Source organism: Camelus dromedarius, chromosome 17 (assembly GCF_036321535.1).
Source record: "Camelus dromedarius isolate mCamDro1 chromosome 17, mCamDro1.pat, whole genome shotgun sequence".
Classification (NCBI taxonomy): domain Eukaryota; kingdom Metazoa; phylum Chordata; class Mammalia; order Artiodactyla; family Camelidae; genus Camelus; species Camelus dromedarius.
In genome coordinates, this window is record NC_087452.1 from 36,678,916 (window position 1) to 36,695,977 (window position 17,062).

The 17,062-nt window shown below is 48.6% G+C and overlaps 1 protein-coding gene across 1 annotated transcript in view; it reads right to left on the reverse strand.

Annotated features, from left to right (window-relative positions):
- Nucleotides 1-775: 775 nt before the first annotated feature.
- Nucleotides 776-17,062, reverse strand: part of LARS2 (leucyl-tRNA synthetase 2, mitochondrial) — a 132,546-nt gene continuing 116,259 nt past the window's right edge. The window contains 3 exon segments of the mRNA XM_064496639.1: nucleotides 776-2,219; nucleotides 5,477-5,604; nucleotides 14,067-14,178. Coding sequence (XP_064352709.1) covers nucleotides 2,040-2,219; nucleotides 5,477-5,604; nucleotides 14,067-14,178 — 420 coding nt within the window. The 3' untranslated portion in view covers nucleotides 776-2,039.

Here is a 17,062-nt window from a genome sequence, read left to right on the forward strand (position 1 = left end):
CAAGCAAAACACTCACTTCCTCCTTGTACCAAATATCCTCATCTGTTTGCTTACATTTAATCCACATTTGCTGGTACACGGAAAGGGATCATGTACACTCAAGTCAGCTCTGGGAACATCTTTTTTTTTTTTTTTTTTCCAGGGGGGAGGTAATTAGGTTTACTTATGTATTTTAATGGAGGGATTAGGGATTGAACCCAGGACCTCGTGCATGCTAAGCATGCACTGTAGCACTGTACCCCTGAGCGATACCTTCCCCCCAGCTCTGGGAACATCTTAAATACCTGCTCGGGAGTTCTGGCCCCTGGTCCTAGTCCTTCCAAACTCTACTTTGTCGTGTTTTAGTCCTGGACCAAGCTCATTCCAGTTAAGCCACAGGTCAGGGAGAGAAAGGACCAGTTAGACATGGTTCAAATGCATCAATTATTCCTGTGGTTCTCAAACTCTGCTGTCCATTAGAATTACCTGTGGAGCTTTTACGCTGCCTGATGCTCGAGTGCACCTCAGATCAATTAAACCAGGATTTCTGGGCATGGGGGCCAGGCAGAATATTAGGCTTGAGCCAAGTGAGGCAGTTGCTGTTGCTAATGTTCCTGAGTCAGAGTCGTCTCCCATGTTCTGTAAGTTCCACACTCATCTCACTTTGTAACGCTCCATGTGGAGTCAGGCACACAGCCAAGGCTTCTGGTGACGTTGGAACACCTTCATGTGTTGCTGATTAACTCCTAGAATTGGAATATGGTGGCTATTCCAAGATCACACATATGTCCAAAAGTCGTACATGACAAACACTTTATTCCATTAAAAAAAAATCATCTGTTAACTGCTGAACTGCAGGGGACCACATCTGAGGCTACTTCAGAAAAAGCCATCAGAGAACAAACACAGATTTTCAGCGCCACAGAATGGCTAGATTCTCCTCCTCCTCCCCCCATTAAATAGTAATCAGTGGCTTAGGCCAGTTCTGGTGAGACCACCCGTGCTGACTTCACAGAAAGCCAGGATTACCCTAATATGCAGTGACACGGGTCCAGTCCTGGTGTCTCCCTGGCAGCCTGATTGCTCTGGCTCAAACACAGGAGGTGGTGCCCGGGTGGCATCCGTCCCACCCTCTGCGCTGAACTTGCTCTTCTTCATGACTGCCTCTGGGGACCACACCCACGGTGGCATCGCCATCTGGGGCTCACGTGAGCAGACTCCCTGTCTGGCAGCAGCGGGCTCCGAGATGGGTTCTGTCTAGGATTGGAACCAGCTTGGTTCCGCTTCACTTCACAGCAAATTTTATACCCTGAGGGAGTGGTTAGGAAGTGCTGCTCACCGGTCACAGCAGGAAGCGGTGCTTCACCCAAGAGCCTGAGTCTCAGCGTCCAGCTGCGCTGGGGAGGAAGCAGCCCGCCCGGCAGGGCTGAGGGGCGGTGGGGATGCTGGCAGCGGGACTAACACCACTTGCCTCGATTCTGAGCAGCTTCTGAAGACCACAGTGTCCATTCCACAGTGGATGTTTGGACACGACCCAAATGTCTTCTCCAACTAACCTGAGGGTGGGAGACCACCCACCATGATGCCGAGGCTCTGTTACCTGCTCGACAGTGGCTGTTCCCGAGCCCCCGTGGTTCCCCTGTTTAGCCTCATGTTCCTGGGATGCGCCTAAGGCGGTGGTTTCCTGGGTCCAGGCTCCCAGGCTGCTCGAGAGGCATCGTGCTCACCTCACTTGCTCCTCCTTTCTCCCTCCTGCTCCTGCCCAGCCGAATCTCTAGTGGCTTCACCCGCGGCCTGACGCTTCCCCAACCCTGCAATGGTCAGGGGAGGAACAGGCTCCCCCTGCCCACCCTCATATTTCTCCTCTGCCCACACCCACCCTCTCCCCTGCACCAGGCCACGCTGCAGAGGTACCCTGTTGACGCCAGCCTGTCAGGGGACGAAGACACACATTCAAGACATTGGCTTTTCCCTGTCCCTGGGCCTCAGACTCCTTCCCGTCCCCCCAGGCCTGCAGGAGGGGCCTCACAGGCCCTGTGGCAGCTGCAGTGTCCCTGCAGTCACTCCTGCACCAGGAAGTTGATGAGGGCAGTTCTGGGGGAGAGGAAGGCCTTCTTGATGCTTCTTCCTTGTAAGAGCCTGATACCCAGCTCGCTTTGGAGAACCAGTTCGTGGACTTTGTCCTGGTCCCGGGCGACTTGCTGGGGCACAGGGATTTTGCCGCAGGCTTTGTTGTTGATCTGAGAAGGAGAAAAGTCGAGACAAACCGTGAGGAAAGTCCTGAGAGGCAGGCAGCTTGATGCCAATACCCACCACCCGCAAAGGGTACCGCTGCCTCTGTGTGTGGATGGGGCACGGGAGAGAGAAGGAAAAGGCAGCTCCCAGCTTCCCGGAAGAACAAAGTGCAATTAGATGGGTCGGATTAATGCCTGAACACTTGGGAGAGGGGGAGGGAGAGGGAGCAGGCACCATGCTTCCTGAGCAGCCCCCCTCCATGGCAGTGGTGGAAATCATGTCACAAGTCCTCATCAGGAGATGGCAGGCTGTATCCGGGGGAAGAGGGATTACCGTGTTACTGAAGATCAAATCAAGCTCAGATCTGGCTACAGGGGGCGCCATCGAGGATTTACCCAGGTCTCAAGTGGACTACTTTCTGGGGAACACAGTCAACCTCCCTCTCTGGTGACTGGCTTCAGAAGGGGGCGCTCAAGTGTGACGACAAGGAAACCTGACCCACATCCCATACAACTCGCTTAAAATGGGCCAGTACAGCTCCAGACATCAGTGGTGTTCACCGAATACTGGTTCGACAAAGATCACCTTCACAGCAGATCTGAGCTGATGTTCCAGCCGAGGAAGGCGACACATGACCGAACAGCCCTGCTTCAAAGCCTCCATCCCACTGCTCCCCTCAGAACACTTACATTTCTTTTAAAGTCGCTGTATTATGACAGATTACTAGGAATAATTTCTGAAGATCCAACCAAAGCACATTATCAAGGGTCGCTTAATCACCCACTTCCATTTTTTCAGATTTATGGAGAACGCAGTGGCATTTTTATGGGCTGCGTTAGCCTAGATCACTGGGTGGGAAACAAACATGGCATCACCTCAAACAGCGACTGTTTGACTTTAATAAAGTCTCTCAGTCCCCCTTTGGTGGCCATGCAAGCTTCTGCTGCTCCGACTTTGCCACTACCACACCATGACAGTCCTGGTCCAGGCCTCAGCATCGTTCTCTTTTCCAGCAGCTGCCTGGAGGCCCCCAGCCGCAAGCCCTGCTCCCCCCACCCCACCCACCACGACTCACCAACTGGAGGGCTGCCTGCATTGGCTAAGGACAATGAAACCCTGTGAGGCAGGGCACAGCCACTCCATCCCCACTCTACAAAGGGCGAGGCTAAGGGACAGGAGGCGAAGCCACTTACCCAAGGGCCCCCTCCACCAAGCGGTGGAGATGGGTTGACCCCATGGACCCTCCCTCCACTGCCAACCCCCCGTCCTCTTGGGAGACAGTCGTCTTCTCTCCAGCACCACCTCTGCCTCTGCTCCAGCCCCTCCACAGCTCATGCCCAATGAGGGCTTCCCTGACTTTGCTCCTTCTCTTGGCGAGGGAAATGCTGCTCCTCCTTCAAAGCCAAGGTCCACGTCCCCTTCTTCAGGATGCCTTTTCCAATACCCCAACTGCCAGCAGTGGCCATGCTGACACTAGCAACAATTAGCATTTACTGAGTGAGTTATTAAGCCCTGTTCTGCTACTGTCTCCTCACTTGTAAAATGGGGTTGGGCACGTAACTGCCTCGTCTGTGAAAGGGGAAAACAGCAGCAGCTGCCTCTTAGTCAGTGCTCACTACCTGTTGGTTAGTGGGTTTTGTCATTAGCGTGTCCAGAAGCAGGCTAAGTACCTCCTGGCATTATCCCATCTAATTCCTTCAATAGCCGGGTAAGGCAGGCCCTGTGTTGGCCTCCATTCTCTAACCGAGGACACTGAGACATAGAGAAATCAAGTATTCTGCAAAACCGAGACTTACGTCCCAGATGCTCCGACTCCCAAGCTCTTATACAAACTCCCGGTGTGTGCGACAGCTCGTGTGCTCCTGCGGACCATCCCTCCTGCGTGCTGGGCTCCAGGAAGATGAGGAGCCTCTGGGTTCAGAGCACACAGGCCCAGCTGAACCGTTACTAGTTACACTGTTCTGTGCTGTGGGCACGGCACCGAGTGAGATCACCTGGACACAGAACCCGGACCTCGACAGAAGTCCTGCCACGTAGCCCGGCACCCTGACCCGGAGGCTCTCCAGGTGGGTGCTCTCTCCAGGAGCCCTACAAGCATTTTAAATCTTAGATTTTCATTTCAATGACAGTCTACAATTATTCTACCAGTTAGCAAAACTAAATGCCTTTTCTGCAGTGATGATTGAAAATGGAAAGACATTTTCAGACTAGAACTTCAGTGTCTCAAGCTGCCATCTCTCAGCTGTGCTGAGGACCAGTTCTCAGGGGTACACAAGTTACTTAGAAATATGACTCAAGTTAAAGAAATCGTCTCTCTGTGCCACAGGCTGTGTTTGGTTTTGAGGATTTTTGGAAGAGGCCTAGCTGGGCAGCCCCTCCACCTCCCCTGTGGGAAGGTGAATTGGAGGCAGTGAGGAACTGAGTGCCAGGGGAGGTGGTGTGGAGACTGAGTGGCCAGGAAGGAGCCCGTTTCCTGGGCGACACTGTCTTTCCCAACATGGACTTGCTGTCCCTCGGCCCTTGGGTGGGCTTGTTCGTGGCACTTTTCACAGTTTGCAGTCATTTTATTTATTCTTCTCTTTCCTTTTTCTTTTCCCTTACCTTCCCCACTAGCCTTTAAGCTCCTTGAGGGCAGGGACCCTGTTTGTTGTGTTTGGTTTTGTGTCCCCAGAGCCTAGCACCATGCCTGACGTAGAGTAGGTGACTTGACGACGACTGAGGAGTAAGCGAACGTGGGCAGGGTGAGCTCCTCTGAGCCCGTGTCCTCAACTGAAAACAATGAGAACGCGATGCCTACCTTTCAGGGTGCTGAGAGTTAAACTTGGGATGGAAATTAGCTGCCCTCCCTGTGGCTGAGACACTTGCTCCCGTTAAAAGGTCCTCCACCCCTCAGCCTCTTTCCCTCTTCTGCCACATCAGCATATTTAAGAGACATTCCTCATAATGGGTCTCAGATTAAACAAGCATATAAAAATTACAAAAGCATAAACTAAGAGTTATTTGCGCGATAAAAGGTCTAAATGATCAATTACTTTTATTCATTAGAAATCCCACTTTTTCATAAACATGAGGACCACAAGTTTTATGCTCACAAGCTTTTGGGATGCAGCGACCTCAAAACTGAAGGTGCTGACAAAGGAAGACGGACCGGAAGGTTGGGCAGAGGGTTTGGTGGGCTAGAGAGGCCTGGAGAGAAACCTCCGGACCTGGGCCATGTGGGCAGTAGGTTTGCCCGGCTCTGGGGGCTGTGGGAGACACTCACCAGAACCACCATCTGCACGACGTCGGGCTGCTGGAGGAACTGCGGGTCCACGGCCGGCCAGGCCTGACTCAGCACGCCGGCGTCCCAGGCATAGTGGGCACACAGCTTCCTCGGCACCAGTGCCAGGCCTGCAACATCGAGACACAGAGGGTCACTGAGCACCCACGAGGCTCGTGGGAGCAGGTGATAGAGATTCTCCCCAGCAACACAGCCTGAGGCCCCAGGAGGCCACACATGGTTTTCCACAGCCCACGAGGGGCCCCCTTCCTTCGGCCTGGCTCACTGTCCCAGTCTACATCTAGCTTTTTCTATCTTTCTTTTTTTCTTCAAACAGTACCCAGAGCTGTAAAGATGGATGGACACACGGTTCTAAAGTGTGCGTTTGGAAGAACAGGCTGCTGATTTTACTCAGTCTCTCTGCAGTCTTGTTGGTGAAGGAATCCTTTGTGCTCCTGAGAGCAGATCCCAAAGTCGTAAGCAGCATTTACTTCCTTTCTGCACTGCGAATACTTGTGGTCTGAGAGGGCCTCCCACCCAGTCCTTTTTCTCATCATTACCAGAGCCAGCATGCCGAGAACAGCAGGGTGCTCCTTCTGGACCTCCTCAGAGGAGCTCAACCTTTCCACTATACTTCCTCTTGGGAAGGGCTCCCGCCACTACCAAATTGGAAAGAGCTGTCCTGGGCTCAGGGTGGGTCAAGTGGGAGCAGGGAGGAGTGACACCCTCTCAAGTCTTGCTTCCCAGAGTCTTCATGCTGCAGCCCCCAAACCAGAGGAGTCTCAGCACCCAGGACTGCACGGGGACAGCCGTCAGTGCTCTGGAACTTCCACCAGGGGCTTCCCAGCGGGGAAAGTTTGATTTTCACGCCTCTGCCGATCTCAAGAGCACAAGAGATGGCCCCAAATGTGCAGTAAACACACAGAGCAGAAAAAACACTGATTACTTTTGTAATTTGAAAAGATATTTAAAAACAAAGCTTTCCCACACTGTGACATTGGTGCCAGATTTTTCTTCTGGTTTCTTTTCAAGGTTTCATTTTCTTCCCCATTCATTCATAATTTATTTTAACTATCCATAATTTATTTTGTGTATAATATAATCACATGTATCATTAAAAAAATTACAGGGCCAATTTTCCAAACCCAGTCTGTTAAGTAAAACTTCCCTTCCCTGTTGGCCTGTGATTTTTCTTTCACACTATATTATACTAGGGGTGATTTCAGGACTACTCACTACAAAGATACTCAAAACACTTGTCGGTGATGAGGCGAAGAACAGGACAGAATATAAACCAGCACACTGTTTCCTTCACTGAGGAAGTCTTGCTCCCAAAAAACTGGTCATATAATGTGACTGTGTGCTTAGAGACACAGCTGATGTACGTGCCAAGCCCAGGCTCCTTATCCTGTCCTGGACGGTAACAGCTCCCGGACCAGCCTCAGGTCTGCAGATCACTCTGAGTAGCACCGGTCCATTTCATTCTGTTGATCTCTGTCTTGGTTCCCGTTCAGGTATCACAGATTTGTTGTGGCTTCCTACGGTTTATCACCTGGCACTCTTGTAACCCTGTGCTGCCAGTCAATTTGAGGGAAAGGCAGGCCATCAGGGTCTGAGGATACAGTGGCGTAAAAGACGTACTCCTGGGGCACAGCTGGCCCCGGCACCCCAGGGTTCCTGCACTTCTAACACACGTGCTCCATTTCTAACAGATGCGCCTTTTGGCAGAAGCACAAAGGAGCTTCCTGCTTGTTCCTCAGAAGGGATGCTATTAAGACTCATATCTAAATACAAGACAGAGGTCAGAGAAGGAAGATAATCGTTTCTTTATTTGAGCAGGCTGGGCCAGTGTGGCCGGTCCTGTGACCCAGCTGCAGCGGGAAGCCCTCCAAAACCGCCGCATGGCAGTTGTACAGGATGCCTGGGAGATGAAAGGACCTTGGACACAAATGTTCTGGGCAGAAGCTGTTACAAATTCCACTTTAAAAAAAATGAGGAAGCCCAGCCTTCCTGGAGCAGTCAGGATGCTTATTTATAGCGGCCTGGGCCCCCGCCAGCGTTTCCATATAGATGGGAGTGGGGCCACCCTGCTTAGCAGGGAGGAACAGAAACTCATTGCCACACGTTCTACGTCATATTTTTCCCTCCCAGCTCTTTGGAGGGAAGTAAAAATACCTAACGTTTGCATGGCAAACACAATGGTTTCTTTACGTGACATGGGTCACGTCAGGTCGAGAGCTGGCCTTTGGGAAGCTCACGGGGAAAGTCTGAACACAGGCTAGGAAGTGGCAAGGCCCTGGCACACAAGACCACCAGGCAGGGCCAGCTCTCGCTCACGCCCGGCCCCCTTCCTTCCCCTCCTCTGGAGAGCTGTTGTCGCTGACCTTCCTATGAAATAACTGAAACAAGGCTCCTCTCCTGCTCTGAGAGCTGGTGAGGTCGCCACACTGCTAGAGACACCTGGAGTGAGTGCTGGGGTGGTCGTGGTGTCTGTGGATGGCCGGCCTCTCCTGACGGCCACCTGTAGGTCTGTCCCCCGCCCGACCCCACCAACACAAGGGAGGACTTGGGGATTCTGGGGCGTCTAACCCCCACCGTGTCTCGTCCAGCCCGGCAATTTCAAGGAAATGGACAGGAAGTCATGCCACTACACATTAGCCTTTACCCACAGAAAGGGTTCTGTTGACATTATTCTGAAATGACAGCTCTGACACAGCATACACGTTCCTGTATAAAATCATCAGAACATCAGCAGGTAACGTACTGTCCCCTACCACGATCACGCACACATTTCCAGATGTTTGCAGATTCACAGTTTTGTTGAAATAAGTGAATAGAGCATGTATGTACAGTACAACACTATAGCTACAATATTTAACAGCCATTTTTACGAAGGAAAATGGACCTATGGCGGTAGACTCGAGATTATGAGTTACTTTGGAAACTCAAGGGAGGGAAAAGGGTCACCTTGCTGTAACCCTCACAACTAAAGTGCTGATGGAAGACTTAGAGACCACAAGAGGCAGAAGCCTGAGGCAAAAGCAAGGCAGAAGAATCACTGTCACACTATAAAAATGGCCAGAGAAACAGAGATCTTATCACCACATTTAAAATAACTTGTATTTTGGACAAGAGGCTCATCTCAAAGCAGTACAAAAAAAACACAAAAAACAAAAAACAAAACACCCAAACAAACAAAAAACCCCAAAAACAAAAAAACAAAAAAGCCCAGAAAAAGAGGAGAAATCACTCAAATGCCCATCAGTGGATGGCTGTTTAACAACTTATGGCACATTCATTGGGTGGGACATCATAGAGCTGTTAAAAAAGAACAGGGTAGGTCTGTAAGTGTTGATACAGGACTACTTTCAAATACAGTAAGAGAGAAAACTGTGCACAGAATGCTAACATCTGTATGAAAAAGACAGACATTTCACATACAGGCATGGAGCTCTTCCGTCTAATCAGCTATCACACCGGCGGTGGAGGTGCTTGAGGGGAGCACGTGAGCACTGGGGCGACGGTGGGAGGGAACCGAAGACACACCCTTTGTAAGAGCTGAAGGTGTTACGATGTGCATGTACATGTACTTTTAATGAAAAATCCAGGTTGTGCTTTGCTTTAAGAAACCCAGAGAGGTACACTGGAGGCTGGAGTGATTTTCTGCATGCTTTTCTTGGGGACCTGGGCTTGTATAGAGGCAAGGCCGTGCTCAAAGAGCAGGGTGTCTTGGGCACTTAGGACAGACCTATCCTGTCACCGCCAGCTCCTGACAATTCCTGTCACTCTGCCCGGCGAGGGAGGAGACACGGACACCTCACACACCAGCGGGATGGACGGCTGTCTTTGGTCAGTTGTGCGTGTGTGTGTGCATGTGTAGCATGTGTCTATTAAAACCTCCTACAACTAGAAACAAATTCCTTTCTCCCTTCCTTCCTCTCTCGTGGTCCACCATGCTCCTGGACCAGAATCTCAACACTCAGGACTTGTGGGTTTAGAAAGGTTATTTAAAACCAAAAAACCCTTATGTTCTGAAATAATTATGGATTCAGAGGAAGTTGCAAAAAAAATGTACAGGAGGCCCTGTGACCCCGACCCTAGCCTCCCGCAGTGGTAACATCTGGCATAACTACAGCATCATGTAAAAACCAGGAAATGGACATTGGGACAACCCACTCAGCTTATTCAGGTTTCACCTGTTTTATAAGCACTGCTGTGTGTGTGGCTTCATGTAAGCACCACCTTGGTCATGATGCAGAACTGTGCCACCACCACAAGGCTCCCTCGTGCTCCCCTTCTAAGGCCTCCACCCCTTCTGCTGGGGACCTAAGCCCTGGCAACCACTGATGTGTTTTCCATCACTATAATTTTGTTTTTTTCAAGAATGTAATATAAATGGAATCATAGATGAAATAACTTTTTAAGATTGGGTTTCTTCACTCAGCATAACCCCCTTGAGATCCACCCAAGCTGTTGCCTGTTAGAAAAGTCATTTTTGCGATGATGGAGTTAGATCTTTAACTAGAGAACCACCAAGGAGCTCCCTGTTTGGAGATTTTCTGCTCTTTTACTGTCTTCCAACAAAGAAACCTTGTGTCCCTCGTCGGGAAACAGTATCGGTGACTCCAAATACTCAAAATTTCCCTAACACCCTCACGGATAGGACAACGTTCTATTATGGTAAACAAAAGATAACGTTGTAAATTCAGATGTGGTGTCTTGACCTTCTCGGATCTGAAGCTTCAGGAAGGAAAAAAAGATTTCCTCATCCTGTTAAAGTGAGCACACTGCCAAGACATTGGTTCTGTTTCTTACTGAAGGTCCCCATTGACTCTTTGAGCGGTTGGTAGAGGATATTAGGCCCCAAGTGCCTTGGGCTTCTCAGATGTTTCTTTTTATCCAGAGCAACAACAGCCATTTGCGAGGAATCGCCCCTGCAAGGCAGATCTCAACTCTGCTGCCCTTCGGGGAGGATGTCTCCCGTGAAAACCTGCTTCTCTGGGGAACTCTGGGAAATGGTAATTTCAGAACATTCCACCCTCTCTGACCATATTCCCACTAGAGTCATTGTGAGGTTTCCTCTCCAAGATGTAGGAATGAAACCAGAAGCTATATGAAAACTACGTTTTCTAGAATAAACCAAATGTATGTAAAAACTGTCCCAAAGCCTTGCAACAAGAATGACTGACAGTGTGGGATGATAATAATGACGCTCCCCCACAACACAGAGCTTCTATTTGCAAAGGACTCTGAACCCCTTGTGACACTGGCCCTCATCCGCTGCCACGTCCCCGTTCTCTCCAGACGGCACCCGATCAAGACCTGTGTGTTAATGACCAGGGTGATACACTCGGCTCCTCACTTGACTGTACTACAGCCCTGCTGCTCCTTTGTGGGGGGCCACAGGCATACACACGTGCAGAGCCAGGAGACAAAGGCGTACCATTGCTTCTTTGAATTAAAATAAAATTAGTTGCTATGACTTTGTAAAGCTTCAGGGAAGACCTTCTCAAGTGAGTGAACACAGACTACAGTGCCCTCCCCAGCTTTCCCACAAGTGCCTAGAACAGAGCCTGGCACAAAATACTGCTCACTGAATGGCTGAATGAGACCCGGTAGCAAAACTAAGATTCCGTCTCGACCCACTCCTATTGTAACACAGCTCACCAAAGCCCACTGGTGGTGTGTGGGAAAACCATGAGTCTGAAATGGGCTAGTTTCTATCTTATTGCTTCAGCGCATATCCTGCTGGAGATCTTGTCACACCACTGAAGGACAGACCGGCGGGGGTAATGCCACAGTGTACACTTGTACGGTAAGACCTCTCAGCAGGGACAGGGCGCTGGAGAGAGCAGACCCTCTCTGCCACCCCCAGATGCCGGCTCACCAACGCAGAGACTGGAGGGGCAGCAAGGAGGGAGTTTCTCCCATTTATATGCATCCCTCCTGGGAGAAATGAAATGAAGGAGGCACACGGATAATGTGGGACAAAGAAGGACGATAAAAAGGAGGATGTGTATATTCTAGGATGAGAGCGAGGATGTTTATTACAAATTAGATAAGTTTTGTTTTTAAAACAAGAGAAAACTGGGAAGGAATTAACAGTGTGCCATTTAAGAGACTTAATGTGATCACCAACACTAAATGAAAGAGGCATGCTTCCTGCCTAAGGAAAAAATGAAAGGCTGCATGATCTAATGTAATATGGCAGCAGCCAGGCGGGCCTAACGCCACCCTCCCTGCAGGGCGTTCTGTCCATTCAGCAAAGAACGGGCGAACGCCTCGTCCTGTGCAGTCTGTTCTAAAGCCCAGAAGCAACTCTCGGCTCACTTGGTGAAGTCGGTGAAATGCACACTGAGAAAAAAACTGGTCTCGCTTAAGTACATAATTGCAAAATCCTAAATAAAACACTCGTGAATAGAATTTAACAGTCTGTTAAAGGTTTACTTCCCCAGGGTCAAGATAAATTTATCCCACAATAGCCTATTAGGCAATCAATTAATTGGACACAAGTCGTATCAACAGGGCAAAGGGGAAAATGAAAAGCAAGGGATACAACACCTCAGCAGTTGAGGAATGGATATTACATAAAATGTAACTCCCATTCCTAATATGAGTTCTAGTAAACAAGGATGGAAGGCTGCTTCCTTAACATGACAGGGAATATTCATTCTAAACCAACAGCCAATACCAAACCCAACGGGGAAGTGTCCCATTTAAGTATGGAAATGCTTTCCATTCTTAGGTGGATGTTTAAAGCCAGAAATTCTAGATATGACACATAAACCAAAAACTGGATGGTAACTCACCCCTGTGCATGAACGTTAGCATTCGGCTGAGCATTTTGAAGAGGCTTCAGATACCAAAAAGGATAGAATCCAAATTGAACTAATGGCTTTACAATGAAAGCAAGTGCATAGGTTCTCCTCTTCCTCCAGGGATGAAATACCCTTTCCTTTTGACAGAAGTACTTGCTGACACTGTAAACAGAGGGCACTGGGAAAACAACTGTCTCACCTTAGCTAAAAAGTAAAAGGAATTAATGCTCCCTCCTCCTGGGACACAGCAAGGCCCAGAGGTACAACAGAAGCTCCCAGAATTCATCAAACAACCACACCTCCAACAAGGGCTTTCTCCTTCTTCTGAGCCAGTCAAGACAGCCCTGCTCCCTTTCTCCTTCTTTACTTAGTGGCCCAGATGTCATCACTTCTTTCTTGCAATTCCTTGCCTTTTCCACCTCACGTTAGTCTCTAAAAGACTTCAACCGTGAGCTCTCATCCCGTGACTCTTTTGTAGAGTGAGTGGTCAACAGTACTTCTTTCATGACTTGGTGGTCCCCACGTGACATCGCGTGGCTTTTGGCTGAGATGTTCGGGAAGGGTGCTGCGAGGTTTGCCACTTCTCAGAGGCCCCCAGGTAATTCTTGGCTGCCTGTCTCCTGCAAGCTCCGCTAGATCATCCACAGAAGTGACAGGAGACCTCCAAATACGGGGTCTAGGGAGTGGGCCCAGCACAACCACCACCGAGTCCTCCTGCACAGTCCCTCCTCACTCCCCTTCCATTTCCAGATCAGGGCCAGTGCTGGGGACAGTAAACCAACCACCCTTCTGCAGCTGCCAGGATCTAGAACAGCAGTGCTGCCGGGAAGCCGCTCAGATTGCCAACCCTGCACCAGCCTTCCTAAGGGGACCGAGGATAATTTGGGCAATATGACTGAATGGCAAATGAATTCTATTTCTTCTAACAAAGGAAGCGACTATAAACCTCCAGGTAATCCCATATTAAAATGAACAAAAAGTAGAGATGAGGAAGGAAAAGGAAAAGAAAAAAAAGAGCAGTTTAAGAAGATAGCTTCACGTAAAGGATGTTCAAATTATTTCTTAAAAGGAGAGGCTGTAGATACTCCTAGTGGTGGCCTATGAAAATCACCAACGGGCCCTGTAAAATGTTCTTAGGAGGCTGTGCAGGAGAGAAGAGGCAGGTCTCGCGGTTTCGGACCCAGGCCCCTGCCTGTGCATTGGAATCGCCCAGGGGCTGGTTAGAAACAGTCTCCCTCACTTTCCAGACTCCAGAATTGAGATCTCCAAGGGGGAGGGCGAGGCGGTGTCCACATTCAGCCTGCGGGAGCCTCAGGCAGTAAGCCCTGCCTCAGCACTTAGTTCAGGAATCACAGGCTGGTGGAGAGCACTGAGCCACAGCCCAAACGAGTACGTTTTAGATCTGCAGTGCAGGCCCACGTGCCCTTCTCTCTGTCTGTAAAGTGGAACTGAACATGAGTTTCCACCTTACGAAGGTAATTTGGGGACGTGATATCCAGGAGGCTGGGTTATAAGAAAGAACGTTCTGTAGGGACATCAATGTTCACGGTAGCCTTGGGGGGCACCCTGTTCCAAAGTGGAGAAATGCCTTTCCCTTTGGTGGGGGTGACAACGTGGAAGAAAGAGTATCACCATTCAGAGCACCAGAGAGAAAGCTCCCAAGTGCAGAGGGCAAATGCTGGACCCCGTGGCTGAGGACATCTGAGTGCTGGGTGATGTTCAGAAAGGGGCCAGCTGGTCAGTAGGAACTGGTCAAGCAAGGACTCCCCGCCTACCTGCCCAGAGCTCCGAGGTTATGTGAGGGGCCATGGGAGCAGCCATCACCATCAGGGCACACAGAGTGTCCTCGAACTCAGGGCTGTGGAGAACAACGCTCTGCGAAGCTTGCTGAGGAAGAGAAAAGAACAGCGATGTACACGTGTTGTTTATCTATTTTATATACAATAATATCTGCAAATCTCGAACTCCCAATTTATCCCATCCCACCCACTTCCCCCCGGTTACCATAAGTTTGTTTTCTGTGTCTGCGAGTCTGTTTCTGTTTTGTAAGTTAATTTGTCTTTTTTTTTTTTAGATTCCACATATAAGTGATATCATATGGTATTTTTCTTTCTCTTTCTGGCTTACTTCACTTAGAAATTGACACAACATAATAAACTGATTGTACTTCAATTAAAATAAAAAGCATAGCAATGTAAGAACACTGAGGTGTACACGATAAGCTTGGGTAAGAAAGGCCATGAACGTATCCAAAATTCAGAGACACAAGCAGGTGGGAAGAAACCCTCTTCACCATCATTTTTGCTCTGGGCAAAGAACTTTCCCCGTTTAATCACAGTATTAAAAATAGTTGGAGCAGCAATAACAGACATATTACTGTTGACTGAGCACTGACCATGCCCTTGGTCTGACATTAACTCATTCAGCTCTGACTACCCTGTGAGGGCGTATCGTCGCCCCACTTGACAGATGAAGCAGACAAGGGTCAGAGAGGGAGAGCCATCTGCCCCTAGCACACAGCTAACCAAGAGATGGAGTCCAGATTAGAATCCAGCTCGGTCCTAATTCAGAGTTAAACTCCTAGCCACTCTGCTAGGTTTTGTGTGTGTGCAGGACCTGTGGGAAATGAAGAAACTTGTTCACAGGTTCTACAATGTGGAGCCTCCAGGGCAGGGGTCCTCTTGCCCACCTGGGGGATCTCAGGGGTCCCCATTCCCTTAAACTCGTTTGCTAGTTTCTGCAAACATTCAGAGTCTTCCTGAGTTAACAATCAGTTAACCCAGTCACACCCATTCAATTTATGGGGCACCTACTAAATACTAGGCTTCAGGGATGAAACCTCCAGAAGGGCGTGTCTCTGCCCTCAAGAAGCTTACAGTCAATTGGGGAGGGAACGGACAAATGAATAGATGGATGTCACAGCGAGGGAGGGTGGGCAGAGCAGCCAGGTGAGAGCTGGGGTGTGTGGTCAAAGGGAGGCAGGAAGGGAGATTCGGGCTGTACTGGGGTGACTGCAGGAGGAATCATACTAAAAGGATTTCACAGAGGCCGGCGGTTCTCAAGGCCTCCTGAAAAGTCATGATAAAATGATAAAAACTAGCCTTTTTTTTTAGTTAAAAAACAAACACCCTAGCCTAATGTGGCTGTGGTACTCAGTACATGTTCATAATGCCCTGTGACCAAAACATTTTTTAATTTTAGCAAACACATCATAAAATTAAACCAAAAGTCATGGCCCATACAATGTATTTTACTGGGTATAGAGAGGCCAAAAGTATTATACATGGTCTTCTTCAAAATACATGAAATAATAGAAAAAAAATATATTGGTCTCTGTCCCTGGTTCTGGGCACAGGGCTCCTAAAACCCTTCTAATTTCCTGAGTGATAAGAGTGCCAGGAGCATCTTTTGTTCTAATATTTGGTCTCTGACCCTGGTTCTCGACACTGAGCTCCTAAACCCCTTGGGGTTTCCTGGGTGATGGGAGTGTCTTTTGTTCTAATGAGGCAACTCTTGGTGGGCGCCTGAATAGCTCCCGGGGTGGGGGTCGGTCACCAGAAACACCAAGCCATGATTAGAAACAGGACTTTCACGGCCTCCCCCTATTCTCCAGGGAGGGGAGAAGGGGAGGGGCCGGCAATGGACTTGCAATCCCAGCGTACAGGGTTCAGGGAGCTTCCGAGTTAGTGAGCACGTGGCAGTGCTGGGGGAGGGCTGTGCTCAGGAGGATGCAGTTTTTCCATTACAACACAATCTTTGAAAAATCATCTATGAAACTGGAATAACTTCACGGGTAAGTGTATAAAGAAAGTCTCCTGGGAGGGCTGTGGACAGAATTAGCCACCAGAGAGTAGACATTTCATTTTTTAATTTAATTTTTCTATAATAATTACCCCTTTTTTTATTTAAAAAAACAACAACCCACTTAGCATAGAAAATGTGGGAGATACAAAACCGTTCCTGCAGGAAAAGCAAAAAAACAGTGTATTTTATCTCAGTCACCCAAAACGCAGAAGTACGTGAATACACACACTCAGACGTGTAACATTTCCACTGGGGTTTGCACCACATGGACACTAATGTATTGTGTGTTTTCACTTAGTGTTATATCACGAACAGGTTCTGACAGTAAGTATTCTTGGAAGACACAATGGTTTAGGTGGTGTCACATTTCCTTCTTATATAAATCATTTCATTATTTCCCCATTGGAGGACATTTGGGGTTCCAAGTCTCTGTGATTATAAATCATCTGCCAATGGACATCCTTGGGTCAAAGGATACATTCAGTCCCAGGACTACCAACTCACAGCTGGAGCACTTCCTGGCGAGTTACCCACTCCCATCACTGGTGTCTGAGAGCATGTCTCACTGTCTTTGCAAAAGCATGCAGATTATTTATGTTAAAAAAGTCTATGCAAATGCAATCAGTAAAAAAACGGTATCTCATTTTAAATTTGCGTTTCATGATAATTAGTGAGGCAGATTTTTTTCTTCCACAAGTTTACTGACTATTTCCATCTCATCTTCTGTGACTAATTACCTTTTCACATCCTTTGACCACTTTTAGGTTAGGTATTTCCATAGTAATATGTAAGAGCTCTTTATATATTAAGGATATTAACCTTTATGTGATATATTTGTTAAAATGTTTTCCCCAGTCAATCTTTCAATATGGCATGTTTTAATATACTGAAAGTGGTTTTTTTTTTTAATTGAAGTATAATCAGTTACAATGTGTCAATTTCTGGTTGTAAGCATAATGTCCCAGTC